Genomic DNA, 11,994 nt, shown 5'->3' on the forward strand with positions numbered 1-11,994 from the left:
TTTTAGGGCTGATAAGGCTCCCCTCGGCTTATACTCAAGTGAGGGTCCTGGACAGCTTCTATTCAGGTCGGCTTATACTTGAGTATATAGGTATTCAGAGTTGGACAGTCTTATTTTATTAAAGTCTTGTTATCTTAAATTATTAGCTGTGCCCGGCCACGCGTTGCTGTGGCGTTGTCTGGTGGTGTTTGTATTTTATAGGCAGTTAAGTGAGGCCTAACTTTGCCTGTCCCCTGGGCTGAGTGGGTTGCTAGGAGACCAAGTGGGCAGAGCTTAGCCTTCTAACTGGCAGCACTTGGATTAAAAACGATTATTCCTCTCTCTCTAATTAGGACTAATTCAAACTACAGGAAAGGAGATTCCACCTGAACATCAGGAAGAACTTCCTCACTGTGAGGGCTGTTCGGCAGTGGAACTCTCTCCCCCGGGCCGTGGTGGAGGCTCCTTCTTTGGAGGCTTTTAAGCAGAGGCTGGATGGCCATCTGTCGGGGGTGCTTTGAATGCGATTTCCTGCTTCTTAGCGGGGGGTTGGACTAGATGGCCCTTGAGGTCTCTTCCAACTCTACTATTCTATGATTCTATGATTCTATGATTCTAGGACTTTATTTTTCTTTTCTTTTTGTTGTATCAACCTAGAGGCATGGATGAGGGGTTGCCCTGTCAATTTTCGAGGTTGTGGGGTGTTTAGTTTTGTTGTTTTGTCAGTCGCCAGGATTCCATCACTCTCTCTCTCTCTCTCTCTCTCTCTCTCTCTCTCTCTCTCTCTATATATATATATATATATATATATATATATATATTCATTGTTAGGTGGAGACCCTTTGAGACATTAAAAGTAGCAATAATAGTAATAATAATAAAGTTATGTCTTACCCACCTCTCCTTAATATATATAGGCACATTTGACATATATATTACAAACTGCCCAGTCACGCGTTGCTGTGGCGAAGTATGGTGGTATGGGAAATGAGATAATCTGTATTTTATAGGCAGTGTGGAAGAGGCCTAAGTGAGGCCTAACTACCTGTCCCCTGGGCTGAGTGGGTTGCTAGGAGACCAAGTGGGCAGAGGATAGCCTTCTAACTGGCAGCAATTGGATGAAAGCAATTATTCCTCTCCCTATATTTAGGACTTTATTTTTTCTCTTTTTGTTGTATGAACGTAGAGGCATGGATGAGGGGTTGTGCTGCCAAGTTTAGTGTTTCTGGGATGTGTAGTTTTGTTGTTTTGTCCTAGGCCGAAATTTCATTACCCTTTTATATATATAGATTTAAAAACATTTAACCTACTGATGCCTCAAATAATGCAATTTTATTAATATCTATTTTTATTTTGGAATTTGACCTGTAGCTGCTGCATTTCCCACCCTCATCTTATACTCGAGTTAATAAGGTTTCCCAGTTTTTGTGGTAAAATTAGGTGCCTCGGCTTATATTTGGGTCGGCTTATACTCGAGTATATATGGGTAAAATTAAAACAAATCATTAAAACATATATATATATATATATATATATATATATATATATAAATGTAATGTGCATAATTAGGACCGAGTTAACAACTGGGCCAAATCACACCAAATTTGGTTACAATACTCATCACTTTCCAAGGAGTGACCAGAAAAAAGCCAGAAAAAAGGTCAGAATAATCCTCAAAAAAAAAAAAGGATAAAAAAATCTCTTTGTGTATTTCAATGACAAATCAGATGCAGGCACAATGTCAGGAGAGAATGCTACTGGAGCAGGGCCCTACAGCAGGAAAAACTCACAGCAACCCAGGAAAAAAGGCTTTCTTTGTGTATGTCAATGATAAATCAGATGCAGGCAAAATGTCAGGAGAGAATGCTACTGGAGCAGGGCCCTACAGCAGGAAAAACTCACAGCAACCAATAAAAAAAAATATCTTTGTACATTTCAATGACAAATTGGATGCAGGCGAAATGTCAGGAGAGAATGCTACTGGAACAGGGCCATACAGCAAAAAATTCACAACAACCAAAGAAAAAAAATGTTCTCTGTGTGTATTTCAATGGCAAAACAGATGCAAGGTGAAATGTCAGGAGAAAATGCTACTGGAGCAGGGCCCTACAGCAGGAATAACTCACAGCAACCCAGGAAAAAAGGCTGTGTATGTCAATGATAAATCAGATGCAGGCGAAATGTCAGGAGAGAATACTACTAGAACAGGCCCATATGACACGAAAAATTCACAACAACCAAGGTAAAAAATGTTCTCTGAGTGTATTTCAATGGCAAATCAGATGCAGGCGAAATGTCAGGAGATAATGTTACTGGAACAGGGCCATACAGCACTAACTCACGGCAACCCAGGAAAAAAGGCTTTCTTTGTGTATTTCAATGATAAATCAGATGCAGGAGAAATGTCAGGAGAGAATGCTACTGGAACAGGGCCATACAGCACAAAAAACTCACAGCAACCGATTAAAAAAAAAGATTATCTTTGTATATTTCAATGACAAATCAGATGCAAGGCGAAATGTCAGGAGAGAATGCTACTGGAGCAGGGCCCTACAGCAGGAAAAACTCACAGCAACCGATAAAAAATTCTCTTTGTGTATTTCAATGACAAATCAGATGCAAGGCGAAATGTCAGGAGAGAATGCTACACTACAGCACAAAAAACTCACAGCAACCGATTAAAAAAAAAGATTATCTTTGTGTATTTCAATGGCAAATCAATGCCTGGAATCTCAAGGCTTCTATTCGCTTAGGAATATGTGGATTCTGTGAAGTATTTGGGGGAAGAGTCAATGTGGTTGAGTGGCTTCCTAAAAGAGTAGAGAGAAGAACACAAAGGGTTAAGTTCCCGGGAGGGAGGGGGGAAGAGGGAAGGAGGAGTGGGCGGGGAAAGGGGCGTGGCTTAGTTTCCAGTAGGGGAAAGAGCGAAGGAGAGGGTGGGCGGGGAAAGGGGCGTGGCTTAGTTTCCAGTAGGGAGGGGGAAGTGGGAAGGAGGGTGGGCGGGGAAAGGGGCGTGGCTTAGTTTCCAGTAGGGGGAAAGAGCGAAGGAGAGGGTGGGCTGGGAAGGGGGCGTGGCTTAGTTTCCAGTAGGGGGAAAGAGCGAAGGAGAGGGTGGGCGGGGGAAGGGGGCGTGGCTTAGTTTCCAGTAGGGAGGGGGAAAGAGCGAAGGAGAGGGTGGGCGGGGAAGGGGGCGTGGCTTAGTTTCCAGTAGGGAGGGGGAAGAGGGAAGGAGGGGTGGGCGGGGAAAGGGGCGTGGCTTAGTTTCCAGTAGGGGAAAGAGCGAAGGAGAGGGTGGGCGGGGAAAGGGGCGTGGCTTAGTTTCCAGTAGGGGGAAAGAGCGAAGGAGAGGGTGGGCGGGGAAGGGGGCGTGGCTTAGTTTCCAGTAGGGAGGGGGAAAGAGCGAAGGAGAGGGTGGGCGGGGAAAGGGGCGTGGCTTAGTTTCCAGTAGGGGAAAGAGCGAAGGAGATGGTGGGCGGGGAAGGGGGCGTGGCTTAGTTTCCAGTAGGGAGGGGGAAAGAGCGAAGGAGAGGGTGGGCGGGGAAAGGGGCGTGGCTTAGTTTCCAGTAGGGGAAAGAGCGAAGGAGATGGTGGGCGGGGAAAGGGGCGTGGCTTAGTTTCCAGTAGGAAGGGGGAAAAGGGAAGGAGGGGCGGGCGGGGAAAGGGGCGTGGTTTACTAAGGAGAAGCCCCGCCCACCTCAGCAGAAAGAACCCGGAAGAGAAGCCGGAACCGCAACAAAGCCTGAGTGGGCTTGGGGAAAGAGCAGGCCGCTCGCCTGTCACTCCCCTTGCCCCAAAGGCGGTGAGGTGAGTCCTTCTCCGCCCACATCTGTGGGGTTTTGGGCAGCGGGGAGACGACCCCCACATCGAGGGAGCGAAAGCAACAGCCCACTTGGAGGCTGGGCCCTTCTGGAGGCTTTTAGAGTTGGAAGAGACCACCAAAGGCCATCCAGTCCAACCCCCTTCTTTCTGCCAATCAAAGCATTGGGTTGCTGTGAGTTTTCCGGGCTGTAGGGCCATGTCCCAGTAGCATTCTCTCCTGACGTTTCGCCTGCATCTGTGGTTTAATGTATGTAAACTTCAGAGCATGCCAAAAACAGTCACCAAACTAGCAAGTGTATAGTAGTTCATCAAACTTGTTATCCTTTCACCAACTGTTATTCACTTTGCAATCAGTGAAAAGACTTAACATACAAGTCTTACTGTGTTTTAATTTATTTTAGTTAACTATTACAGGTACAGTAAAGTCTCACTTATCCAACACTCGCTTATCCAACATTCTGGATTATCCAAGCCATTTTTGTTGTCAATGTTTTCAATACATCGTGATATTTTGGTGCTAAATTCGTAAATACAGTAATTACTACATAACATTACTGCGTATTGAACTACTTTTTCTGTCAAATTTGTTGTCTAACATGATGTTTTGGTGCTTAATTTGTAAAATCATAACCTAATTTGATGTTTAATAGGCTTTTCCTTAATCCCTCCTTATTATCCAACATATTCGCTTATCAAATATTCTGCCAGCTCGTTTATGTTGGATAAGTGAGACTCTACTGTATTCTGGGATTGTGATTAGTGTCTATTTGTCTGTGTATTTTTGTTTTTGTCCATTATTATTGATATGGTCAGTGGATTAACCAATAAACAGATCTATCTATAGTTGAAAAAATATGTATAGATTAATAAAGACAAATAAAGTAATTAAGTTTCCCTACCATTTTTATTTGGCATTTGACAGGAGGTGAACCAAAGATGCCGGGAAGATGGAACAGCTCAACTCTTTCTAATGCAGGAGAAATGGCATCAGTACAACCGTTTCAGGTAAAAAGATGAAAGTAGAAATGAACTGAAGATATTTTTGGAATTCTCCATGAGCACTTCTTCTGACTTGAAATATTGCTTTGTTTGTTTGCTTTCTTCTCCGGCCCAAGTTTCCTTACAACCAGTCTCAGCATGCTGTTATTTATTATTTACGTCATTTCTATCCCGCCTTTCTCACCCATAGGGACTCAATGTGGCAAAAATTCAATGCCAATAAAAACAATAATCCCATCCAATAAAACATAAAGCAGTTAAAACACAATGTACGTTAGGCATTAAAACACATAAGACAATATACAAAACTTAAAACATATAGTAAAGTAAAGGTAAAGGTTTTCCCCTGACATTAAGTCCAGTTGTATCCGACTCTAGGGGTGGTGCTCATCTCCATTTCTAAGCTGAAGAGCTGGAGCTGTTCATAGACACCTCCAAGGTCATGTGGCCAGTATGGAGCGCCGTTACCTTCCCACCAGAGTGGTACCTATTGATCTACTCACATGTTTTCGAACTGTTAGGTTGTCAGAAGCTGGGGCTAACAGTGGGCACTCACCCCGCTCCCCGGATTCAAACCTGCGACCTTTCAGTCCACAAGTTCAGCAGTTCAGCGCTTTAACATGCTGCGCCACCAGGGGCAGGGGCCATTTTAAAACATATAAAATGCATAAATCCATTCATCCAAACACCTTGCACATAATTTATGAATACTGATGTAAGTTAATAATAATTTTTTAACTGATTTATATTGCACTGTATAATTTTTATATATGCGTTTTATTGTAAGCCACCCTGAGTCCCCTGTTGGGTGAGAAGGGCGGGATATAAATATTGTAATAAATAATAATAAATAAATAATAATCCTTGATCCAGACCGTGTTGAAGCTGTAAAAGCTTGAAGGCCTTGCATCTTCCATTAGGGCTCATGCTGGCCTCTCTATTTTGGACTGGACTTCATTTTCAAACCATCATTGGATCAACTTAGTTATACTTTGGGATCCTGCTTAGCCGCTTTGGGCTGTGCTCTGGGAGAAAGGCAGCATATAAAGGCAACAAATAAATAATACATAAATAGCAGTGGAAGAACCCCTCAGGAAGGCCCTTCTAAGTAGCTTCTCCTAAGCTCCCTTCCCAAAGTGGGGAGATTGCCCTGCTCTCTTTCTGCAAACAGGGCCTTGAAGGACTGATGGCTTGGTCTGGACATTCCTTCTATAGTGTGATACTGGATTTAACTGGCTTTCATCTTCTGATAGCTTGATCATTTCTTTAACTTCTGGATGTTTTGCGTGTTTAACTAGGGTTTGTTAATTATTAAAAGCTGCCTTGAGTCCCAAGCTGGGATAAGGCTGGATATAAAAATAGTAATTTTTAATAGTAATAGTAATAGTAATAGCCCCGGTGGCAAAGTGTGTTAAAGCACTGAGCTGCTGAACTACCAGACCGAAAGGTCCCAGGTTCAAATCCCAGGAGCGGAGTGAGCGCCCGCTGTTAGATCCAGCTTCTGCCAACCTAGCAGTTCGAAAACATGCCAATGTGGGTAGATCAATAGGTACCGCTCCGGCGGGAAGGTAACAGCGCTCCATGCAGTCATGCCAGTGGCCACATGACCTTGGAAGTGTCTACGGACAACGCCGGCTCTTCGGCTTAGAAATGGAGATGAGCACCAACCCCCAGAATCAGACATGACTGGACTTAACGTCTGGGGAAACCTTTACCTTTACCTTAAAAATAGTGATAACAACTTGAGTACTACAAATAATGATATACAGTAAAGTCTCGGTTATCCGACTCCCACTTATACAACACCCCGTATTATCCAATGGGTCTTAGCAAGGAGGAGGGAGAGGGAAAAAGAGGTGAGTGAGAGAGAGGGACGGAGGCAGGGTGCAAAGGCAACAGTGGTGGTAGAAGCAGGAGTCTGGCCGCCTCTTCCAGGCTCCTGATTCTGCCGCTGCTGTCACCTTTGCAGCCTGCCCTCTCTCACTCACTCACCTGCCTTCTTTTTCCCTCTCCCTCCAGTGAGTGAGAGGGAGGGAGGGCAGGCTGCAGAGGTGACAGTGGAGGCAGAAGCAGGAGCCTGGAAGAGGTGGCCAGGCTCCTGCCACAGGTGTTGCCTTTGCCATCCTCGCTCGCTTGCTCGCTCATCACCAGGCCAGGTCTTAGTGGCAAAGGTGGTGGTGGCAGCAGTGGCAGAACCAGGACCCAGCCTGGTGAGTGAGCGAGTGGAGACCTATCCCTCTCTATTATCCAACAGTTTCGCTTATCTGATATTCTGCCTGCCTGTTTATGTTGGATAACCGAGACTGTACTGTAATAACTGTTAGTGTCCATTAAAGTAGGTATTGTGCTTTTCATGTTACACATTGTTTTAAAGCCCTTTTATTGCATTGGAAGGGCTGCATATAGGATTTTGCTTAGCAATGGAAGAAGCATTATTGAACTGTGTTTCCAACCTCTCTCCTTTCAGGTGTCATTTGAGGATGTGTCTGTACATTTCAGTGAGGAAGAATGGGTCCTGCTAGATCCAAATCAACGGACCCTGCACTGGGAAGTCATGGAGGAGAATTATAAGATGGTGGCTTCCCTTGGTAAGGATCCTTAAGCCTCTTGGTCAATATACATCAGTTAGGAATTGCTATTGGCCCTACAGGCTGACTGCATAATTCATGGTCATGCTGTGTCCAATTCTTCTGGTTTCTAGCTGATTAAGAAGAAATGATTCATGGAGACAGTTATTCAATACATACTCAAAAGTAGCTGTAGTAAAAGAGCTATGGTAAGGGATTTGGAATTCAAGCATGCCATTAACTCCTCCTATCCTAATTCTGTGTTGCTGTGAGTTTTCCAGACTGTATGGCCATGTTCCAGGAACATTCTGTCCTGACGTTTTGCCCACATCTATGGCAGGCATGCTCAGAGGTTGTGAGGTGTTGGAAACTAGGTAAGGGAGGTTTATATATCTGTGGAAGGTCCAGGGTGGGAGAAAGAACTCTTGTTTGTTGCTTAGTTTTCAATATACCTCACAACCTTTGAGGATGCCTACCATAGATGTGGGTGAAATGTCAGGAGAGAATGCTTCTGGAACATGGCCAAACATCCTGGAACACTCACAGCAACCCACTAATTCCGGCCATGAAAGCCTTTGACAACACATATTCGAATTCTATTTGTAAACAATATTATTGAAACCAGGCATTTTTATTTATAACTAGCTTGGATAACCAGCGATGACCAGATTGTTTGAAAAGGGCCTTGTTTGTTTGTGGAGGTTGGGTAATATCAGTGTGGTCATGTGTTACACTGCTTCTTAGAAAAAAAACCCCAGTCTTTGCATTTGTTTTTTATGAATGCTCCCATTAGAAAATGCAAAAAGATGTGGGAAAATGCATAAGGATAACTACAGTTATCCAAAATCTTGGGTTAACCCTCCCAAAACTCCTCCAGTATTCGCAGTTGACTATGTTGGGTCTATGTGCGAAATTTAGTCCAGATATGTCATCTGCTGGGTTCAGTGTTCTCTGGATAAGGGTGAACTACAACTCCCAGATTCCCAGGGCAATCACTCCCAAAAACCACGCCAGTATTCACAGTTGGCCATGTTGGGTCTTTGTGCCAAGTTTGGTCCAGATCTGACATTGGCTGGGTTCAATGTTTTCTGAATACGGGTGAACTGTAACTCCCAGATGCCAAATTCATTCATTCCCAAATCCCGCCAATCTACAAAGTTGGCCACGTTGAGTCTGTGTGGCAAGTTTGGTCCAGATCCGTCATCTGCTGGGTCCAGTATTCTCTGAATTTGGTTGAACTATAACTCTCTGGTGCCAAGGTCAATCAGGTCTTCAGGTACTTTGGCCTATAACTCCCAGAAATCCCAGCCAATTTACCAGCTGTTAGGATTTCAGAGAGTTGCAGGCCAAAACATCTGGGGACACACAGGTTGTGAACCACTGAGTTAATTCAGTCCCCATGAACGTAATTTAAATTAATACATTTTCCTTCGCACTGTTTTCTTCTCCTACAATTAATTTGGACGTTTGTCCCCCCTCCCCAATGGTCGAGATATGTTTGCATTTTGTGTTCTTGTCCCGAAGCACTTTATAACTATACTATTGCACTTTACTTCAAATGGCCCCTCCATGCTATCCCCCTCCATTTTATTTTTTGTATTGTTACTCATTTTATGCTTTAAATGAGCTTTTATGGATGATGTACTGCTCTGCAAAATGTCATTTTATTGTGTTTTTACTCTTTGTAATATGTTTTAATTGTTGTACTTTGGTTATTGTTTTCGGGCCTTTGTCCCGTGTTAGCCGCCCCGAGTCTCAGCCAGGAGATGGTGGCGGGATAGAAAAATAAAGTCACTTACTCACTTACTTACTAAACCCTTGTGCTGGCAAGACTGCTGACTGACATGTCAGCAAATCGAATCCAGGGAGAGTGGGTGAGCTTCCTCTGTCAGCTCCAGCTCCCATGTGGGGACATGAAAGAAGCCTCCCACAAGGATGGTAAACATCAAACATCCACACGTTCCCTGGGCACCGTCTTTGCAGATGGCCAATTCTCTTCACACAAGAAGTGACTTTCAGTTTCTCAAGTCGCTAGTAACATGAAAAAAACCACAATGTTTGTGTTGATTGATTTATTTCAGGCAACCCTTTTCTCATGTCTGGTATCTTCTCTTTTCTCTTCTTTCAAGGTGGTGATGGACTGGGGAGTGAAAACAGAGGAGCACCATGTAAAGCGTGGCTGCAAACAGGGAGCTGTAAAGAGGAGGAAGAAGAGACCATGATCACGGAAGCAGAAACAAATGGAAGGAACCAGTGCCTTTCTGACACCTGGGAAATCACAGTCCAAGAGATCGCAGATCAAATGAAGGAGATCAGGAACGGCCCAGTCTATGAGGAAGACTTCTCCCACCAGGAATCTTACCTCAATGGTGATACTAGGAAGCACACAGAAGCAGGAGAACCAAAACATCACCAATTGAGAGATAGCTTTGGATACAGTATACACCTTACTAACTCTGAAAAAGAGAAACATAAATGCCTGGAGTGTGGGAAAATCTTCCAGTATAGTGGAAACCTCACTAGCCACAAAAGGACACACATGGTAGAGAAACCATACAAATGCCAAGAGTGTGGGAAAGGCTTTGCTGAAAAGAGAAATCTCATTGGGCATGAAATGATTCACAGAGGAGAGAGACCGTATAAATGCCTGGAGTGTGGGAAGGGCTTTAGCTACAAAGCAAACCTCAAGAGACACCTGATTTTCCATTCAGAAGACAAATCGTACACCTGCCAGGAGTGTGGAAAATGTTTCCACCAAAAAGCAGACCTCGGCAGGCACCGAAAGACCCACACAGGGGAGAAGCCACACAAATGCCCGGAGTGTGGAAAAGGCTTTGCTGCAAAGAGAAATCTCATTGAGCACGAAATAAATCACAGGGGGGAGAAACCATATAAATGCCTGGAGTGTGGGGTTTGCTTCAGCTACAAGTCGGTTCTCAAAAGACACCGGGATAGTCACACCGAAGAGAAATTGTACACATGCCAGGAGTGTGGGAAACACTTCCGTCAAAAACGAGACCTGAGCAGGCACCAAAAAACCCACACAGGAGAGAAGCCCTATAAATGCCTGGAGTGTGAGAAAGGCTTTACCCAAAGGAAATATCTCACTGCACACGAAATGAATCACAGAGGAGAGAAAGCATACATGTGCCAGGAGTGCGGGAGGAGTTTCAGCCAGAGATCGGTCTTCAGTAAACACCAGAATATCCACAAAATGAAGAAAACACACGTGGACAGAAAGCAACTCTCAACAGTTGATTTAAGACATCATGGGCCTTCTGACAGGCTTTAAGGAAGAACCTGGCTAGTTCATCTTGGCCTTATTAACCAGCTAATATGATGTGTTGTCGAAGAGTCTCATGGCCGGAATCACAGGGTTGTTGTATGTTTTCCGGGGCCATGTTACAGAATTATTATCTCCTGGTGTTTCACTCACATCTAAGGCAGGCACCCTCAGAGGTTGTGACGTCCTCTGAGGATGCCTGCCATAGATGTGGGTGAAAAGTCAGAAGAGAAGGCTTCAGGAACATGGCCATACAGCCTGGAAAACTCACAGCAACCCAATATGATGTGGTTTCCTTTTCAGATGTAGGTTCTTCAGTTTTGTGCTTATTTCAGAAAGTTTGCAGAAGAGAGCCTCCCCATCCATTCATCAATACAATTACAAAATGGGAGGGCGGTAGAAGGGGACCTTTGGCCTCTCTTGATACATTTGGGCTTCATCTGGGGGTGGAGTGGCCTGTTTTCCCCTCCTTTTGTAGAAATGCTTTGAGTACAGAAGGAGGTTTCTTTATCCATTGAGCTTGACTTTGCCTTCAGTCAGATGTGGAAACCATATCAATTAGTCTTGTGCATTTATACAGGATTGTTATCCATTTCTGTTTGTTTCCTTCATATTGGCTTGTTTTCATTTTTGAGAGCTGCTTCTGGAAATTGGCACCTTTCCGAATGAGCTTTTTCGTTCTGCATCCAAAAAAACAAATATTTTCATTGGTGGCACTAGGTGGGTTTCCCATGTTCTGCTTCCCCTCAGTTTTAGAGCTGCTTAAGTTTCCCCCTCAAGTTCAGAATAATAGTAATAATAATAATAATAATAAGAAGAAGAAGAAGAAGAAGATCAGGGGGCAGAGGACTCTTACAAGTAAAGCAAGCAGTCAAAGAAGAAGAACATGCCCTGGCAGAATATGTCAAGCAAAGTGAAGAACCTGCTTTGATTGAAGTCAAAAATCAGAAACTCCTCAAAACACAGCAGACAAAAAACCAGTACAAGAAAACCGCACTACAAACTAGAGCTGACAGCTGGCACAACAAAACACTGCATTGAAAGTTCCTTGACAAAATTGAAGGAAAAGCTGATAAGGAGAAGACCTGGCTCTGGCTCACGAATGGGACCCTGAAGAAGGAGACAGAAGGCCTGATCCTTGCAGCCCAGGAGCAAGCCATCAGAACAAATGCAATTAAGGCCAAGATTGAAAAATCAGCTGATGACCCAAAATGCAGACTGTGCAAGGAAACCGACGAAACCATTGATCATATCCTCAGCTGCTGTAAGAAAATCGCACAGACAGACTACAAACAGAGGCACAACTATGTGGCCCAAATGATTCATTGGAACTTATGCCTCAAGTAC

At 44.1% G+C, this 11,994-nt stretch overlaps 1 protein-coding gene across 2 annotated transcripts; it reads left to right on the forward strand.

Moving 5' to 3' along the window:
- The first annotated feature begins 3,643 nt into the window (after positions 1-3,643).
- LOC103278139 (zinc finger protein 501) lies at positions 3,644-10,756 on the forward strand. Of its 2 annotated transcripts, none has more exons than XM_062973025.1 (4): positions 3,644-3,783; positions 4,721-4,803; positions 7,265-7,385; positions 9,494-10,756. In XM_062973025.1, exons 2-4 carry the CDS (start codon positions 4,735-4,737, stop codon positions 10,654-10,656), a joined length of 1,353 nt encoding a protein of 450 aa, XP_062829095.1. In that variant the 5' UTR covers positions 3,644-3,783; positions 4,721-4,734; the 3' UTR covers positions 10,657-10,756. The 2 variants fall into 2 exon arrangements, with proteins under 2 accessions (XP_062829095.1, XP_062829096.1); XM_062973026.1 differs by lacking the exon at positions 3,644-3,783 and adding an exon at positions 3,810-4,045.
- The last annotated feature ends 1,238 nt before the right edge of the window (positions 10,757-11,994 follow it).

This window comes from Anolis carolinensis, chromosome 2 (genome assembly GCF_035594765.1).
Source record: "Anolis carolinensis isolate JA03-04 chromosome 2, rAnoCar3.1.pri, whole genome shotgun sequence".
Taxonomy (NCBI): Eukaryota; Metazoa; Chordata; class Lepidosauria; order Squamata; family Dactyloidae; genus Anolis; species Anolis carolinensis.

Coding starts and splice junctions, on each gene's coding strand:
- LOC103278139 (XM_062973025.1), top strand. CDS start 4,735: ATGCCGGGAAGATGGAACAGCTCAACTCTTTCTAATGCAGGAGAAATG. Junction 4,804..7,264: donor CATCAGTACAACCGTTTCAG/GTAAAAAGATGA, acceptor CTCTCCTTTCAG/GTGTCATTTGAGGATGTGTC. Junction 7,386..9,493: donor TAAGATGGTGGCTTCCCTTG/GTAAGGATCCTT, acceptor TCTTCTTTCAAG/GTGGTGATGGACTGGGGAGT.